Source organism: Osmerus mordax, chromosome 11 (genome assembly GCF_038355195.1).
Source record: "Osmerus mordax isolate fOsmMor3 chromosome 11, fOsmMor3.pri, whole genome shotgun sequence".
In the NCBI taxonomy this organism is placed as follows: domain Eukaryota; kingdom Metazoa; phylum Chordata; class Actinopteri; order Osmeriformes; family Osmeridae; genus Osmerus; species Osmerus mordax.
The window spans coordinates 8,653,746-8,673,348 of NC_090060.1; the positions used below are offsets into that span (position 1 = coordinate 8,653,746).

The 19,603-nt window shown below is 47.8% G+C and overlaps 2 protein-coding genes across 2 annotated transcripts in view; both read right to left on the bottom strand.

Annotated features, from left to right (window-relative positions):
- The window catches only part of numbl (NUMB like endocytic adaptor protein), a 29,600-nt gene extending 17,280 nt beyond the window's left edge, over positions 1–12,320 (bottom strand). Inside the window, exon 1 of the mRNA XM_067246102.1 lies at positions 12,194–12,320. The gene's annotated coding sequence lies outside the window, so the exon portion shown is untranslated. The remainder of the gene's footprint in view (positions 1–12,193) is intronic.
- A 479-nt stretch (positions 12,321–12,799) lies between these two features.
- coq8b (coenzyme Q8B) lies at positions 12,800–19,370 on the bottom strand. Its single transcript, XM_067246862.1, has 16 exons — positions 19,281–19,370; positions 19,028–19,174; positions 18,258–18,439; positions 17,700–18,035; positions 17,404–17,470; positions 17,020–17,091; positions 16,704–16,820; positions 16,303–16,388; positions 16,056–16,196; positions 15,846–15,927; positions 15,571–15,664; positions 15,209–15,350; positions 14,946–15,053; positions 14,497–14,562; positions 14,171–14,257; positions 12,800–14,029 (listed from the first exon to the last, which is right to left on the bottom strand). Coding segments are annotated over exons 2-16 (1,902 nt in total). The 5' UTR covers positions 19,029–19,174; positions 19,281–19,370; the 3' UTR covers positions 12,800–13,708.
- Between the last annotated feature and the right edge of the window lie 233 nt (positions 19,371–19,603).

The following is a 19,603-nucleotide window of genomic DNA, read 5'->3' on the forward strand; positions in this document are numbered from 1 at the left end:
TCACTGACAGACAAACAGATGCAGAACTCACAGACATACACACTGCATTAATATTCTAATAAATGTGTAATATTTACAAGAATACCAAATTCATGATAAACACAACACTTCCTGACCATGGCCTATTCCCCTTTTCTAGCTCATCCCTTCATTTGATAAATCTTGGCTTCCCCCATCCCTCTCTCCTGTCTCTCACTCCAGCCTGTCCCTCCACTCCACTCTCACTGCATCCAAACCCTGTCCCTCTGTACAAAGCCACATTGTAACCAAACAGGGCTCAGACAAAGGAGGCAAGAGCAGTGTCTGACAGCGGCATCTCAAAGAAAACAGAGAACCATTTTGATACCAAAGAAACGCACACAAACACACACACTTTAACTGTCTCTCTGTAACAGTAAATCAACTGTGGTCTTTGACTGTAGAGGGGGTAAGAGAGGATCGATGACTTTCTACTCTCCAGGGTGTGGGAAGGGAGAAGAAAAAAGGAGAGAGAAAGAGAGAAAAAGAAAGAGAATAAGATAGTGTGTGTGAGAGAGCGAGGATGAGAGAGAGAGACAAGAGAGAGACTGGAGAGAAAGAGAGAAGAGAGACTGGACAGAGAGAGAGAGAGAGAGAGAGAGAGAGAGAGAGAGAGAGAGAGAGAGAGAGAGAGAGAGAGGCTATGGAGAGAATGAAACTGAAGAGAGAAAGGTTGAGAAAGAGAGGGGTAATCAACTGAAGTGTGTCATGTCTCAAAGTGTGCCTAGGGGGCAGTGGCGAGCTCGTGACAGCATCTCTACACGGTCAGCTCAACGTCCTGCTGCTCAGTCACACTAGCACAGGAGCTCCAGCTGCTGGCACGGATACAGCAGTTAGAGGTACCAGATCTAATGCAGCTCCTCTCGCCTCTTACAATACTCGAGATATTCTGACAACTTGTTTCTGTGTCTCACCATCTCTGTCTCGCTTTTACTCTCTTCTCTCTCCATCTGTCTCTCTCCATCTGTCCGTCTCTCTCTGTCTCTCTCTCTCTCTCTCGCACTCTCCCCATCTCTCTTTCCCCTCAGTTTCATGGTCCTATCAGAGTGCAATCAGTATGGTGTCCCGGGTCCGTTACACATCTCTCTCTTAAACACACACACACACACACACATAGACAGACAGACACATACTAGTCTTCTACCCAATCGGACACACTCAAAATCTCACTCTGCTGCATGGCAACCGGCTACCATGGTAACCATTGCTAGCATGGGCCTACTGGGCCAGGAAGAGAGGGAGAGGGGTTGAGGGAGAGAGAGAAAGGGGGAGAGAGGAAGAGAGGGAGAGTGGGTGAAGGAGAGGGGCAAACAGCATGGAGGTGGTGGCGGTGGTGGTGTTTGGACAAAACCAGAGGAAATGAAAAAACAAAACTGACTAAAAGCAAGAGGCTCAAAGGAAGAAACATTTCAGCCCAAACTCTGGGACAGTTTCACTGTGTTTCTGATGAAACCCTTCCGTGTGGGTGCGTGTGTGTGTGCATGTGTTTTCTTTCCTAAGCCCTCAGCAATCTGGCTGGCTGACGAGGCTACACAGGAGATGTAGAGATGGAGGGATGGAGGGATGGGTGTAGAGAGAAAATGAAAAAGAGAAAGTACAGGAACAACCTTGTGTTTTAAAGGAGCGTGCCTTTGTTTACCACAAGAACTATTCCTGGCAGAGATCAGAGAGAATGAGGGAGGCAGGGAGAGAAGGAGAGAAGAGGAGAAAGACAGAGTGGGAGGAGAGAGGGAGAGGGAAGATGGGAATGAGGGAGAAAGGCAGTGGAAGAGAAAGGGAGAGAGAGAGGTAGGAAGAGAAAGAGGGAGAGAGAGAAAGAGAGAGAGAGAGAGAGAGAAAGAGACAGCAGAAGAAGAGGAAATACTTTATTGTAATTTGTTTAACTACATTCTCTTATGGTTCTTCCTATTGGCATTTATTTGCTTTTCACAATCTATGCTTCATGTTTTGGCTACCCGCAATGTTTTTGGGGCTATCTTGTTGTTTATGATCATTGACCTATGCACTTTTTGTAAAGCTCTTTCTTGTAAGTCGCTTTGGATAAAAGTGTCTGCTAAATGAATGAATGTAAATGTGAGACTGAGCTGAACTAGTGAATAAGAGAAACAGGGTCACAGAAGTGGGAGTCGGGTAAATCCAGACAAGCCTGAGCAGATTCCTGTACTTACTCTCAACAGGCTCCATGCATGACATCACTTGACTGACAGCTCCTCTTTGGGCTCAGACAGTGTGTGTGGGCGGGTCTGGGTGTGGCACTGAGAACGCTCTGTCTGGTCTGATACTATGACCTCATAAACGCTGCTGGATTAATAACAGCAACATTCCTTCGGTACCACAGCCCTGCGCTTGCTGAAGGAGAAAAGAGGAGAAGGGAGGAAAAGATTTGAGAAGCGAGCAGAGGGGAAAAGAGGGAGGAGAAGATAGGAGAGGATCACAGATGGTTTCCAGGAGGTCTGGATAACATCACACGTCCTTCTGGGTGACAGCTAGTAGCGTACTCTGGAGAGAGAGGGGGGGGGGGGGGAGCGGCATGTCGCTTTGTCATGTTAATATAGGGGGGCCAGCTGTCCTGGAGGGGGGAGCGAGACAGGACACACACACACACACAAAGGAAGTGTGAGTGAGTGAGTGAGCTGGTACAATGGCAGAATGGACCCCCACGCGCCGCACAAAGAGACCACCCCTTACCCTCACACCCCTGACCCTTGACCCCCCACAAAGAATGATTTTCCTCTTTGGCAGTCTGTCGATTCGTATGTGCATGGGTGTGACTGGCTTTACCTGTACAGAGAGATGTTTTGGTTTGCCTCATAGATTCAGCAGGTCTGCCTGCCTGTCTGTCTGCATGCCTGGTTGTCTGTCTGTCTGTCTGCATGCCTGGTTGTCTGTCTGTCTATCTGTCTGTCTACATGCCTGGTTGTCTGCCTGCCTGCCTGCCTGCCTGCCTGCCTGCCTGCCTGCCTGCCTGCCTGTCTGTCTGTCTGTCTTTCTGTCTGCATGCCTGGTTGTCTACCTGCGTGCCTGTCTGTCTGTCTGTCTGTCTGTGAATTCCCAGGCCCGAAAAGCAGCAGCAACACTCTCCAGACTGTTTACTCACTCTGTTCACTCAGCACAACAGAACAACATCTGGTGGCACGAAAACCAGAACTTTTAGGAAAAATGTCTAGACTCGGTTTATTTAGAAATAACTCTCTAACTGAAATATAGCCAATGGTTCAGTCGTAAACACTGTCGTTTTGTGGTTATTGTTTACCGACACTCACATGGCTGTTGGGACAGATTGACCTTCAGGTAGGCAGACAGACAGACAGGCAACGAGACAGACAGGCAAGGAGACAGACAGCACACAGACAGGCAGACTACATTATTGATCTCTAATAGGCTAGATGGGTGGACTGGTGCCTCTCAGACACCAGTCAAAGCCCTTTAGAATTGTCAATGAGCTGATAATTTAGGAGAATGAATAAACAATACTGACAGGGTGACTCTTCCAGGTAGAACCCTCCATTGCCCCTGTACGCAAAGACAGCAGGTAAACAAGTCACTCAGGACCGATAGAATGTGTAGTCTCAGTGAGAGAGAGAGTTAGAGAGAGAGGCCGAGAGAGTTAGAGAGAGAGTAATTGGGAGGGAGTAAGGGTGAGAGAAAGAAAGGGAGAAAAAGAGAGAAAGAGAGAGAGAACGAGAGTGAGAGGGAAGGAAGAAGAACTGACTGGTGTTTATTCTCGTTGCTACAAAACAAAGCATCTGAGTGGAGAACGCTCCAGTTGAACAAAAGACACTTTCAGAAGAGAGGACTTGAGAAGAGTGGAGGAGAGGAGAGAATTAGGGAGAGGAGAGGAGGAGAGGACAGAAGGGTAGAAGAGAAGACAGTAGTGGAGAGAAGAGGGAAGGGGGGAAGGAGGTAGCTTGAGGTCAACCTCTTGCCCTGTAACTAACCCAGCAGACAGACAGAGAACATCTTGGGCAAACAAATCAGGCAGCAGTCCAGCTGCACATGTCTGTCATGTCTGTCTCTCTCTCTCTCTCTCTCTCTCTCTCTCTCTCTCTCTCTCTCTCTCTCTCTCTCTCTCTCTCTCTCTGCCCTCTGTCTCTATCTCTCTCTTTTCCCTCTCTCTCTCTCTCTCTCTCTCTCTCTCTCTCTCTCTCTCTCTCTCTCTCTCTCTCTCTCTCTCTCCCCTCTGTCTCTATCTCCAGAAATGTTAAACCCCATGAATGAAAAGACAAACCGCAACAATGGAGCCCGCTCCCAAACAAGCGTGCCTGGACAAAAGAAGGGATTTCTGTTTTGAGGGAGGGAGGGACGGATGGATAAAGGGAGGGGAGGAGTGTGGACCCGGGGTGAGGGGGGCTCAGATTAGATGGCAGCCTCACAGATGGCGACTGTGGTTCGTCTTTTTACCACAGCTCCTCAAACAATGACCAGAGGTGCCCTCCCCCCTCCACCTCCATCCTCCTTCCCTGCATCCCTCTCTTCTCTTATGTCGCATGTCTATCAGATGAGAGCGTGTGTCTCGCACAATAGCTGCCTCACTGGATCCGCCCACCCCCCGCTGCTGCTCTATAAACAGGCACGTGGGGCCGGTCAACCAGGGAACAATAAAGAGGAGCACGTCAGTCACACACCCATCCCACCCTGGAGCTCTCTAAACCAGCTGCTGGAATGACTAAAACCCCAGGCTTCCCCATGGGCCTGTCAAGCTGGAGGCCTGGCAAGCAGACTGCCAACGCTGATATGTGGATGAGACTACTCAAAGCAGGAATCAGGAGAGAGAGAGAGACAGTGAGAGAGAGAGAGCAAGGAGGGTTATTTAGTTGGGGGTACGCAATAGGAGGACAGGAGGTGGAGGATGAGGGAATGATGGGAATAGAGGAGAGAAAAGAAGGAACAGACAGATAGACAGACAGGCAAGCAGGCAGGAAGGCAGGCAGGCAGGCAGGCAGAAAGACAAAAACAGACAGAAAGAAAGAAAGACAGAAAGATAGGCAGGCAGGCAGGCAGGCAGATGGGCAGGCAGGCAGGCCACCTCTACTAAAGCCTGACAGGAGTCTATTGTGACAGCAGCTGGTTGGAGAGGAGGTCAGACCAGCTGTGCCTCCAATGACCCCCCCACCCCCTGTTCCTCTATTCTCCCCCATCCCAGTTACAGCCCCCAACCAAACACAGCCAGCTGTAGGCTTGGGGAGTGGAGGGAAGAAGAGGAGGGGAGAGACGGAAAAAAGACAGAGGGTTGTAGAGGGCTAACGAGAAGTAAAGATCTCCAGATCTAGTTTCAAACCTGCACCTATCGGGCAGAGTAACACACACACACCAAGGACACCCATCTATTTGAGTGGCACGAAAGTCAGTGATTGCTTAATCCCACCTTCCAGTCCAAAGGTTCATCTCAAACACAGACACACTCCTCGTGAAGCCCTCAAGTTCCTTTCAAACACACACACACATCTTATAACTCTGGAAGTCTCCAGAGGGTGGCAGGGTAGGGCTGACTGGAAACTGGAAGCAGCAATTAAAACGAACTCTAAAGACTGAACAGGATCCTGCTACGACAGCAGAACAATAACCAGGAGACCTTGGTAGGTGTGTATATAACCAATGATGCCAAATCTCAGGTGTGTGAAAGTTTTAGAAGAAGCATCAAGAGAAATCAGAAGTCAATACAACCCACAAATACCACCACATAATGTTCTAATATTGTAGTCCCTAACCACACCATTAGCACCAGAATATCCTTAATGACTGCCTGGAAGTCCTTCAGTCAGGCTGACTGGTGGACTTAGAAGGCTCTAATGCAGGCTGAGACTGTCTGGTTCTGCTGGAGACAGACAGCAATACCTTCAAGCTGGCTGGGGCCAAGCACTCTCCTCCTGGAACTGACCCAACTATGATGGCCCTGCCCTGCCCTGCCTACCCCAGCTCAGCAAAGCCCAGCCCAGCCCAGCCCTGTCCAGACTACAGTCCCTAGCCTAGCATAGCCTAATTTGTTCCCAACCTCGTGTCTCGCGTGACCTGAGCTAGCCTTGCCAATGGATCCTAGCCTAAGCCTAGCCTAGCTTGTAAATTCCTAGATCCTTGTTTAGTTTCCTCTATCTTAGACCAGACTAGCCACATTTCTAGCCTCTAGCCTTGCCATGTCCCTGGAGGACAGTGAGCGTGTATACTGAATATTAGATGGAGACAGGCTGTTAGATAAGACCCCGATCCAGACATCATCAGAGCAGCATGACTCAGGAAGACTGGAACGCCATCGTGGATGAAAGGCTGGAAGATACACACACTCTACACTCACATGCAAGCTCAGACTCAACACACACGCTTCATGTTTTATTTACGTTAGACCTTCTCTAGTGACAGAGACCATTTTACTGCAGAAAGGTTTGTTCTCTCAAGGCTGCAGATGGTCCAGTATGGTTTTAGCCTGGTTGTGGCCTGTTTCAAACCTGCTTCCAGCCTGGTTCTTCTTCATAAACTCCACTAGGCCAGCTAGCAGCTCTGTATTCTGATGATGAGAGACCACCCACTGAGCAGCTATAACTCTGTTACTGTGGAGGGCTGCAGGCACCCCTTTACTAGGTATATATTTGGATACCACTGTTATGACTGTAATGTGTTTAGAAACTCTACTCCTCTTTATACTTCTCTCTCTCTACCCCTCATTCTCTCTCTTCTGGGATTCAACCTAAACACCAGTCCTACAGCATATTAATGGTAGAATATACAGTAGATGCTTGGTGTCTGGTGTGGAAACAGGCAGAGATAGCATCTGATTCTGTGTGTGTATGTGTGTGTGTGTGCACGTCCTGCCTGCTTGTCATGTAAACAACACCAGTACGTCATCTTGTTATTCGTGTGCGCATTAGAGCTCAGTACTCAAGACAACAGCAGACCTGCATCACAAGCAGGGAATTACCTCCATACACACACACACATAATTCCTGCATCTGGAATGTAACCTCAAGTGCAAAGAGCAGTGCATTGTGGGAGCATCCTCTAAGGATGTAAACAAAATTCATGAGAAAATAAGTGTGTGTGTGTGTTGTGTGTGTCTGTGAGAGGGGTCAGAGGGAGGGTTAGAAGCCATCCGGCCAAGTAGAAGAACAGTAACAGCTGGGCTTAGTATTTTTCTCTGCGGTTCTGGAATGTCAAGCCGAAGCAATAACACATTCCCCATGTGAAGCACACACACACATTCACACACAAATACACACACACATACACACACATACACACACATACACACACACAAAGCCTTGATGTCAGGCCAAAACAGGCTGCATAGGCTGTAAAGAGCCTGTAAAGACTGACAGGCTGACTGATTCTGTGACGGATAAACAAACCAAATCCACTGTAATTATCACATAACCTGACCATTATTACCACCATTATCATGTCCGGTTACTGTTCCTCCATCCTCTCTCCACTTGCCTCCTCACCCCTCCCCTCCTCTATTCTCCTCCTCACCCCTCCTCTTCTCCTCACCCCTCCCCTCCTCTATTCTCCTCCTCACCCCTCCTCTCCTCTATTATCCTCCTCACCCCTCCCCTCCTCTATTCTCCTCCTCACCCCTCCTCTCCTCCTCACCCCTCCTCTCCTCTATTCTCCTCCTCACCCCTCCCCTCCTCTATTCTCCTCCTCACCCCTCCTCTCCTCTCCTCCTCACCCCTCCCCTCCTCTATTCTCCTCCTCACCCCTCCTCTCCTCTATTCTCTTACTTACCCCTCCCCTCCTCTATTCTCCTCCTTTCCCCTTGCCTCCTCTCTGCTTCTTTCCCCTGCTCTGCTCTCCCTGCTTCCTGGAAACCAATACCATTAGTGTCTTTGAAGATGATGACAGAGAGGGGGTGTGTATGTGTGTGCGAAAGACAGAGAGAGAGAGAGAGAGAGAGAGAGAGAGAGAGAGAGAGTGAGAGAGAGAGAGAGAGAGAGAGAGAGAGAGAGAGAGAGAAAGAGAGAGAGAGAAAGAGAGAGAGAGAGAGAAAAAAGACAGAAATTAAATGGTTAATGTAGAAATAAAAGTGCTCACACAGACATATTGATTGTGAGCTCTCTCTTTTTTGTCTCTCTCTCTTTCACTTTGTAGTGAGTAGTGTGTCCTGGTCTACTGGTTAGCTGGCTGAATGACAGACTAACTGGTTGCCCTAAAAGCCTATCACGAAGGCCGACAATGGAGGGTCTGTTCCTCTACCAGCAGACCCTCATCTACCAAGCTCCTCTACTCCTCCTCTCGTCCTCCACTCCTCTTCCAATCATCCTCTTTCTACCCATGAGAAACAAGGAGCTGTTGTGTCATTGCCATACCTATTCTCTTCTCCTCTCCTTTCATCTCTTCTCCACTCCATTCATATATCTCTCCATCCATTCTCCCGACCCTACTTTCTTTGTTCGCTCGTCTAGCCTCCTCTCCCTTTTTGACATGCATCCTCAGTGTATCCTTCTGTCCCAACCTACCATCCTCCCTCCCTCCCTCCATCCCTCCCTCCCTCCCTCCCTCCCTCCCTCCATCCATCCATCCATCCATCCATCCATCCCTCCCTCCCTCCCTCCCTCCCTCCCTCCATCCCTCCCTCCCTCCCTCCCTCCATCCCTCTCTCCCTCTGTGGCCAGTGTGTCACAGCTGGGTGAGAGAGGAGCATCTGGCCTACAGCTGGGGCCGGGCACTGGACACATAGGAGGAGGGGAGGACGAGAAGGAGATAGAGATGGAGGGAGGACAGGACAGGAGAGGAGGAGGAGGTAGGGGAGAACGGAGATGGAGAGAAATAGACAGAATGAGAGGGGAGAGGAGGTGGGAGCCATGTTGTCGAATCTGGAGCTCCAACAGTTTGTGTTGTCAGCACCAGGCCTTGGCACAGTCAGAGATAGAGAACACTCCAGCAGTCTTAAACTGTAATATCTACCAAATGGATCCAATACAGTCATGTTGAGTCTTGGCAAAGATACAGTATTGTATCATTTATCCCTGTGAGTCAAGCTGTCAGCTGAGAGAGAGGGAGAGAGGGAGAGAGAGAGAGAGAGAGAGAGAGAGAGAGAGAGAGAGAGAGAGAGAGAGAGAGAGAGAGAGAGAGAGAGAGAGAGAGAGAGAGAGAGAGAGAGAAAAGAGCATGTAGCTGGTCTATAGAGCACCATCTTGTAACTGTATACTTCTACACAGGAATGTTTCACCTCACTCAGCCCTGAGTGCCACCATGTGATGGACGCACATCTTTCTATTCTCTAACAACCAACCTTCCTTTCTTTATTTTCATGTCTTTCTTTCCTTCAGTATTTCTTAACCCTCGCTGTGTTACTGTGACAAGCTTGTGAAGTCATCCAACCCCCCCCCATCCCACTCCCCGTGTCAAACTGACATCCTCCAGCCCCCAGTCCCTGTTGACCCCACCCCACTATCTACTACAGTGTGTCTGTGGCTATGCCATCATGGGCCTTTTATGACACATGACTAAAATCCACCAACCATTGAAGCCCGCTAACCCATCCGCTAACCTGGTTTGAAGGCATTTCACACATCACACCGTTGACAGAAATCTCCTCGATGAGATTTCAGCGTAGAAAGGAACAATTTCCACTATCTCGTTATCCTCCACAAAACGTCCACTGAAGCAGAGGAATCACTGATTACTTGGGGAATAACCCACAAACACACACACCCTGATGCACACACGCCCTGATGCACACACACTCGCACGTACACACATCTTGTGATGTGTGCTAGGTGTACCAGTAGACAGCTTTCTATTATAGAAATAAGTAGGAAAAGCTGGGCTGAAAGCAGATCTATGCAGGCTGTTCTGCTGCATAAATGACCCTGGGTACGTGTGTGTGTGTGTATGTGTGTCATAACACAGACTAGTAGATGAAAGTCCAGAGTGTCAGCACATACTGATGCGATCTCATCTACCAACAACCCCAAGAGTTTCTGAAAGAAATTAGAACGAATTGCTTTTTTCTTTCATCCCTGTTGGCTAAGTGCCTCTCCTTGCTCTTTTCTCCTTCTTAGTTCTCTCTCTCTCTCTCTCTGTCTCTGATCTTTCTTAGTTTCTCTGTTCATCTATCTATCCCTCCCTCTACAAGTCTTTATCTTCCTTGGGTTATTTATCTGTTCTTTCGCCAGTTCTAATCTCTCTCTTTTCCTCTCTATTTCCATCTTTCTCTTTTCTCTTCTGATCTACTCATCGGAGATCCGTTCAGACACCATAAACAGACTCCTGTAATCAATTCTGCCTTGATCTTAGGTTGATCCCTGTTAAATGTACACAGCCAAGGAGAGACATGCACCCCAGACACAGGTCATCAGGTTATTCTACCAGACACGCTTAAGTCTTGAGCATCCTGTAGGCTTTACCACTGTACTGCTTTCATAGAGAGGACAGTCCTAGTTGGTATTCTACATATCATGCTAATGTTCTAGAACTAGTCCCTGAGTGTGTCCGGTCCACCAGCTTTGGGTCTACTCCGTTGGCGAGAGCCCGCAGACAGGAAGTGAACCCCGCTGGGGTGTCGGCCCTCCCTGACGACCACAAAAGGAGCCCCCCTCCCCTGCCTGCTCCACTCCTCCCCACAGCTGATTGGGTGACCTCTTACCTCATCCCATTGAGGGGCCAGCTGGTGTCTGGCTAACGGCAGGCAGCTCCTCACACCACTGCACACAGCACGGAGGCGCAGGGCCAGGGGCAGAGAGAGAGGAGATGTTGGTCTCACTGTCGTATTTGCCTCCTTTCTCTGGTTCCTATAGTGTCTTTTACACACACCACATTACAAATGCAGTGGACTGCAGTCAGTGGCCAAATATGAGTCCAGTCCTCCAAACCTGCCCAGTCCTCCAGTCCTCCAAACCTGCCCAGTCCTCCAGTCCTCCAAACCTGCCCTGTCCACCAGCCCTCCAAACCTGCCCAGTCCTCCAGTCCTCCAAACCTGCCCTGTCCACCAGCCCTCCAAACCAGCCCAGTCCTCCAGCACTTAAAACCAGCCCAGTCCTCCAGACACAAACTGGTCCTCTAGTCATTCAGTCCAACCTTGCAGCTGTCCAAGCAGGTGGTCTCTGCTGGGCATAGCCAGCTCGTGCCCTTTCCCCTCTGTAGCTACTTTGCATATGACACACACGTGCAGGCACGCACACACATGGATACTTGCAGGTGTGATGAACAGTTTCATTTTGATGGTATTTCACTCTGTCACAGAGTAACAAATCCAGCTGCCACCAGTCCCACCTGGTTAACCACTCAACCGACTGACCCTGATCACACCTGACACCAGGTGTAACTTCAAATCACCCAGACACACAGTTTAACAGGCAAATGCCATGACTATACAATGTTGACGTGTGTGTCGGAACAGGTGTAGTAATCCAGGTTAGAGAACAGACCTCTAATAAAATTGCCCTTCCACGTATCAAACAAAACCATCCCACAGCAGTGAGATCCTTAGTATAATATACTGTCATGGTTATGACGTTCACCACGAGGACGTGGCTTTAAGTCCTCTCCACTGACCATCAAAAGCAGCCTTTCTGATCTGTTCTACTCCGCTAGCTCCGTACTTCGCTGTCCGATATTATTCTGTCAAAAGATTTGTGATGTGGACGAGTAGCGGTACCTACGTGAGAGGGGAACCAGGTTCGCCGCCGGAATACACGTATTAAAACGCAGGGCGCGTTTTTGAAATGTAGGCAAAGATTATATAGTCGGTCTCCGCTACGGCACAGTGCGGGCAAGAAAATGTTGATGGAAATTATATTTTTTATATCTACGACCAGTAAGCTACACAAAGATTTCATAAAGAAACGTTGCTTACTTTAAACACAAACCATGCGCTAATGTCTGTTATCTGCAGAAAAATAAACATACTTTATTGTGGCTGCTTACTGGCGGCAGACGACGCAGCTCGAGGCTACGAGGGTGGTCGCTCTCGGAGCATGCAGCAGCAGTCTGGCCGTAGAATGATCTCAACGTGTATAGCCTACACCAAATGCAATAATGTTGTTCAACAGAATTGGGCCCACCAAGTTCCGGGCTCTTGTTTTAGAACACAAAAACGCAAGAATCGTGGTCCCTTGCATACTGCCACTGCCATACTACCTCGCTGTGATTCATTCATTATTAACCATTAAATCATCTCTAAAAATTTAAGTCTTAACAAAACGATAAAAAAACAATGTTTTACATTATTAAGTGAACTCACCGACTACAACGGCGGATTGCTCAGTCCGTGCCGCCTTTTGTGTAATCCAATCCGTTTATGAAATATGGAACAATCTATGATTTCAGAATTTCTTCATCCAATCTATAAAGCGATGAAGCGGTCCACGCAAGTGATCTTGGCGTGTTGATAAAAAATAAACACTGACTAGTCAGTTCACAGCCCAAATATTAAATTATATACAATAACAAGACAATAAGACAAAATAAGGATTTCGATCAATTTGTAGTAATCTTGGATGCTTTGGATGTTGACTGTGCAGTTACTGACGCACAGATTGGGCTGTTCCTCCGGCTCCACCCGCTGGGCCGGCCTTCTGAGCAAGCCGATTGGCACAGACGCCCGGAGATGCAAATTTCCTCTTTCCATTGATGTTTTACAAAAACAGGCAAAGAGACTAATTTTCTTTGACTCTACAACGCCATCTTCCGGTGGTCTCATGGTTTTACAAACTAGAGTTAACCAGCAGGTCTCATGTTTGTAACCGCTTTATAGGGTGGATAGAAACCCCGGTTATGAACATATACATCGTACTTTACAACAATTGAATAACACAGTGAAACAACACAGTGAAACAAGAGTTAAAGCTGTTTAACATTTTGGTTACTTTATAACATCAACAGTCCTCTTAAAAATGAAGGCAATTTATAAAGCTCTATCATAGGATCTGGAAGCGATTTCTCCAAACTACTCTGGTTCATTTCCTATTCTGCTTTTCCAACATATTCAAAACAAGACAGCTGGAGGCCAGGGCTAAAAGGCTGCAAGAAAGGAAATGAGTCCTGTACATTTACAAGGGCCTTTGTGGAAGCACTTCCACAAAGACATTGTTGCACTGCAAAATAAACCCCCCCAATTGCTGTACAACATGTGATCATACTAAATCATGTTCTTTTCATTCTTCAAAACTCAACAGTACGCTTGGAGAGGCCAAATTCTGTACATGTTGCCATGTTTAGAAGGACTAAAACGTCACCTTATTTTGCTTTAATGTCAACAAGCGTTTGCCACTCGTGCAACAAACAAGTACAAGTGCCACTCGAGAACATTTGTAAGCCTGGACAATAATCAAAAACACCCCAAATTTATATAGTAATCAAAACAAATGCATGTTGACCTCATTGTAAATGATACAATAGGCAACAATCCAATATCAAGGGATTTAATCACACAACATTATTATACCGTTTTTATATCGTTTTATACAGTTCAAGCCAATGCGTCTGGCTAGGGCTGTGACTGATGCTGGCATTGGGACTTGGGCTGGGCATTCTTGACATAGGCATCTAAGCCTAAGACTATGGTGGTAAGGACCTGTGCTTGAGGCACTTAGCATGAGATGGGGGGGAGTTGGTCTGGATTTAGGCTTGCTGGACCTGGGCTGAAAACCTAATCTCACCTGGGTTATAGCCTCAAAGTTTGATCCAGGTAAACTTGGCTTGGTCCTGGAGCTAGGGAACTGGTCCCTGTGGGATTGGGCCACTAACTGAGCCAGCTCTAGGCCTGTACTGATTCCTCTAGGACAAGACGTTGGTCCCTTTCCTGGCGTCTCTGGCTGTAGGCGTTATAGATGTCCAGGAACATGTCCCTGCAAGTGATGCGGGCACCCAGTTTGGAGCAGATGAGGAAGGAGCCCGCCATCTTGCGGTGGAGGGAGTAGGTCTCCTCCGGGGGCGGGGTCAGACGGTGGCGCAGCATCACGGGGATGAGGCTCTGGATGCGCTGAGTCGTGCTCTGGATGCTAAAGTCAAACGGCTCAGAGGAGGCGAAAGCCTCGCCCAGGATCATCACCGCCTCCACGTGGGCTTCCTGGAAGGCCTGGAGACGGAGGACAGAAAGGGAAGTAAGATACAGGGAGAGGTTGGGTGTAGTTGGAGAGAAAGTTAGTTTGCATTTTTCAATTAAAAAAAAGATGTCCACCATGACAAAAGTGAAAACCAGAAATAAATCAGCTCCTACCTTTGCCTCAAACCCTGTGAGGAACTTCAGGTCCTTGGACTTATCTAGAACTGTTTTCCTGTCGCCGATGGAGGCGGCATGGACCACCTGGTCATGAGAAGGAAGTGATCAACATCACATCCTGACAAGAGCCGCCCAATTCCGTCCATGGCTTGCATGCAGCAGCAGTAATGAAGGTTTCAGATGAAAGGTTTACAATGGGTTGGCTTTATGCAACCTAGAGTTCAAGAGTTCCATGGAAGTTGCTGTGGTAGGATGCGATAGCAGCTAGCATAAGAGAGCATTTGTGGAAGGGTGTCAGGTGAGACGTGGGGATTTTTTCATACCTGGATGTAGTCGTCTGTGAAGGATTCTGGGTAATCCCTGCAGGCACCAAAGTCCAACAGAATTATCTGGAAATGTAATAGTGTTTCAAGTGTGTCAAGAGGTTACAGGACATTTCTCTGCATTGCTGGAAACCTCTTCATAACATCATGAGTCATAAGTCAGTTTGCTTCTAACCCAACCATAAACTGCTACTGCGGCAGTATAGAATTACACCGAGTTCGATCTTTGGCTTTGTCCAACTGAAACTCAATCTTCACTCAGCAAAGTTCTGGCCAACAAGGTATCAGATGAAAATTATTCAGGGATTTTCTTTGCAAACAACTTGGTACTTGACCAAAAAGTCATGTGTAAGTTGAGCTGACACGTGAATTACTTCATCCACGTGATAGTTCCCAACAGCCTGCTAATTCAGCATGCTCAACTGTACTGCATGAAAACGTGCTCACACCTGGTTATCCTCAGCATTGTAGAAGAAGTTCGCCCAGTTGGGGTCTGTCTGCATGAACCTGAACTCAAACAGCTCCCTCAGACACAGCTGCAGGATTTTGAAGCAGATCTGTAGGGAGAGGCCAGGGGTCAGTCCTAAAGTAGCACCATCATAAGAATACTGAAATACTTCATTCATAATGTAAATGAAAGACTGCTTCTGCTTAGCTCCTCCCTGTTTCAGTCAGGTTATGAGAGTGTATCTACAGTTGGATACAGTCCTACCTGGTTGCGTGTATCCTGGTCCAGATCCACACAACTGTCCAGGGGAACCCCAGACACCATGTCCATGGCCAGAACCCTCCTCCCACACAGCTCGTCCACCACCTCCGGGACGCGGAAGAACGGGTCGCCTTCCAGCAAAGACCTGCAGGCAGAACAACATAGAATATAGTTCTCAGAACTAGCCTCCTAGCCCCAGCTCAAAGTACCACTAACAGCTGAAAACACAACCACACAAGCAGCCAGTCCTGTGGTCTGGGTACAGGCCTGCAGACAACCCCAAGCATGAACACAGATTGGGAAAAACCGACCAAGTATGGCACACTGTCACCTCAGAACCTCGTCCAGCTGAACTGCGAGCATACCTGAAATGTTTGGCACTGTGAGCCTCCCTTTTATAGTCACACTCCCATGCCAGCTCCTTCTGAAGGACCTCTAGACTGCTGTCGGCAAACAAGCCTGAACAAAAACACACAGAATACATAAGCAGCATAATTAGTCTTTCTACAATTACAAAGATGCTTCTGTTACTTCATTAACCCATAGTTACCTAATTCACAAAAATGCCTAAGGATTGCAGCATGATATACCATAAAGATGTAACTAAATGATTACAAATGTGTAATAAATTGGAGGGTACCATCGGGCAGGACCACGCTCATCTTGAGGACAGACATGAGGTTGTTGATGTCGCTGTGGATGCTCTCTGCTACTCCTGGGTACTGTGGAGGAGAGATACAAAACAGACAGCTGAGATAAAAGGAGGGATGATCCAATACAAGGAGAGGGAAGAGGATGAGACAGTGACAGAAAGAGAGCCAGAGAGAGAGAGCGAGAGCGGATAACTCACCTGTATCTTCACGGCGATCTCTCTGCCGTCCTTCAGAATCCCATGATGCACCTGGCCTATGGAGGCCGCAGCGAAGGGTTTGTCCTCAAACGACTGCAGCTTCTCCCTCCAATCAGTCCCCAACTCCTCCTGAAGCACTTTCTACACACACACACACACACACACACACACAGGTTAATTTCCAACTAAAGAAATTCACGATGTTATTGTTCACATATTGGCCTCTAGATTCCAGCCGTTAACTCACATTCATCTGCCACGCAGGCATGAAGTCAGCACTCTGTCTGACCCTCTCAAAGATCTTCTGCAGCTGAGGGTTGATAAAGGTGTTATCTGGAGAGAGAACACAAAAACCAGAACACCTTGGTTTTTATACTCTAGTAACGACCCTTTCCTGAAGAAATCCAAAGTGAAGGCAGAGAAAAGATGGACAGAAACAGACAGAAGAAAGGGAATCTCATGAAGATGGAAGTTGAAATGGTGCATGTCTTCTTGGTAGTAGTACATACTGTATTACAATTGTACCATCTAGTAGACTAGTGGTGGTGTGTCCTGTCTCTGTACCACATTAATAGGGTTGCAGTGGGGCTGTTTCAGTAACACATCAGTACTGCATTAGGGTTGACATAGTGCGTGTTGTCCCAGTACCTTGGATACTGAGCATCTGCCCAAGTTTGAGTGCCGCCCCCCGGACCTTGCAGAGGGTGTCTACGATCCGCTCAGCGTTGGCGTCCGACAGGAGGGGGGAGTCCAGCAGGGCCCCCTCTGGGTGGGGAAGCACAGTTAGGGTTAGAGTAACATTTGTTACTCGTACTCTCTCTTGGAAGTCGCTTTGGATAAAAGTGTCTGCTAAATGCATAAGCGTAAGCGTAATGTGTGATTGAGTTCATAATGACAGCAGATGTAAGAGTAGACATGACGTCTTACGCAGCTCTACTGTCAGTTTAGAAACGGAGTAGCTCACCAGAGCGCTTGCCTCCCATCGACTGCTTGGCGACCTCTGCAATGGCACCAAACCCCAGACCCACGGCCAGCCCTACAGGAAGCAGGAGAGAGTTCCTAGTTTCAATAATCCTGTCTCAGACCAACACCCAGCCTGAGAGAGAGTTACACATTGAGAATGGGGGTGCTACTCTGAACAAGGGCTCCGGTCTGGTGTCACTACGTCATATACTACATCATCTGCAGCCGGACATTGATGGACACTTAAGAGTCTACACTTTGAGCGATATAAATCCATACATCATGTCTCTCATTTGGGTGTGGGCCTAGATGCTGTTGCCATAGAGTACATCCTCTAACACGTGTCATACACACACATAGAAATAATTGCTTGTGAGAAACGTACCCCCAAAGTTGACGAGCCTACTGATCCTGGTGGCAGGAACCTTCCTCTCTCTGGCACGATCACTGAGCTGGGAGGACACCACAGTTAGAGCAGGCCACACCCTAAACCTCACTGCTACACAAAACTCTAGATGGCGGGCTACAAAAAAAAGACTCTGCATGACTAAAGTCATGTGCCACGCATGAAGGACAAACCGACCAGTAACCTTGACTTGTATCATACAGTGAACCTGCACAAGCAAGACAGCAGACAGCTACAGGTTACACTATAGACACCTGTAACCCAGGGTAAATCACCTTCTGTTTGGCTGGTCTGGCCAGAGCCTGCTTGGCCTCGCGGGCCTTCTTGATGTCCTCTGGAGTGAGCCGAACCACCACCGAGTCATGCAGAAAGCGGGCCTGCGTGTACCGGAGAACAGAGGACGTGTGGAGGGATCTGGTACTCTGGCTGGGCCAGCCCGCTGCTCCTGGACCCGGACCCTGGGTAGGAGGCACGCCACTGGGCATGCCTGCCGCCCCGGCCCCCTGGCTGGAGGGAAACTCAGAGCCGACAGCCCACTTGGCTGACTCGTCTGGATCAATCTCATCCCAGCCCTCCGTGTCAGGGAACACATCCTCCTTAATAGACTGTTGCTGTGAAGGGAGGACCAGGGATGGCAACCATTATTATATCACTATTCTATCTCTGTTATAACACTTTTCAATTACTGTTATACCACTGTCATACCACTTAAGAGTAGAGTACTACTGTATAGATTTGGTAGTCAACGATATAAACAATACTACAGCATGCACCATAGTACTTTGTGTGTTCTGAGTGTAACTAATGTGTATATTTATATGTGTGTGTCTCACCGTAGCAGTGCCCCCCATGACAGTACCCACAAGTCCCTCCACTACATCCTGGGCAACCTTGAACCCAGCGCCCATGGTGGAGTTACACACCATCAGCCTCAACTGATCCCCCTGGATGGTGACCAGTGCCGAGCCCACCTTGCCTGCTCCACGAAGAACCTGCAGCACTTCCGCCATCATCACTACAGCGTGAGGGAGGGCAGAAATGTAATGGAATAGACAGCTAGCTAGACGGGCATTGGCAGACTGACACGGACAGACATTACTCAGGAAAAAGTCTCACACAAATATGACACGCCCACTGCAATTGACACATACAGCCAACTACAACTAGCTTACTCCTAATACGTACGACACAACACAAATGTAAGTAGAAGGGAAACATTTTTACGCATTACAGAGTTTCTAAATTTGGTATTTTGAAACAGTGTTGCTGCATAACATTGCTGTACCGTTATTTAACCTTGGGTGTCACACAGCATGGTGTACATGTTAAACACACATGTAATCTTAAGACAATGTTGAGTCCTTGTTCCTCAAAGATTTTATTTTAACAACACAGTTCACAAGAACACGTATCGTAGTATAGAAACTAATCAGATAAAATGTAACGATACAGTTTAATTTCAAGTCAAAACTGAGTCTGTGATGTAATGATCCTAACCTTACGTAGCTACCCAGTTAGCTCGTACATTTCAATGAGAGTCAAGTAATGTTACCACAAGAACAGGTGCATCACTCTACAGTAAATCGATGTTTTTGCAACTCACTTTTGAAGAATTTGTGGTTAGAAGCCACTAATGTTCGTGTCCCCTCGCAAAACCCATGCAATGAACGCTGTTTTGCAACAACGAAAGACACCGGAAGCTTAGTTTTGACCGTGGACGAAGTTGACCAATCGGGCTATGCAGTGGAGGCTTAATATACAAAGATGTGATTGGCATTATTGTAGACCAATGATGAGTGACAAAAAAACACGTCGCGATAGACTTACAACTTGACGGACGTCTGAAATGTACTTACTAGGCCTATCATCGAAGTGAAAAGCTAAAGAAGGGCGGTCTTATCGCAGTATTCTGGGCAAGATTCTTTCTGTAGGGGCGTCCCCAGTTGGAGTATCACCAACTACACGTGCTGAGTGTGGGTAAGTGTGGAAGCAGGTGGTACAAGGTACTCTCATCTGTAAAGCACCGAATCCCATCACATCTTTTTCATGTTATTTTCAAACTCAAATAAAGAAATTAAAGTGCAATCAATGACACCAATAGACATGTATACGGTTAAACCAGTTAGTAATCGCTGTGACATTTGAACCATTTAAACTGTCTATCTCTTAGACAGTTATC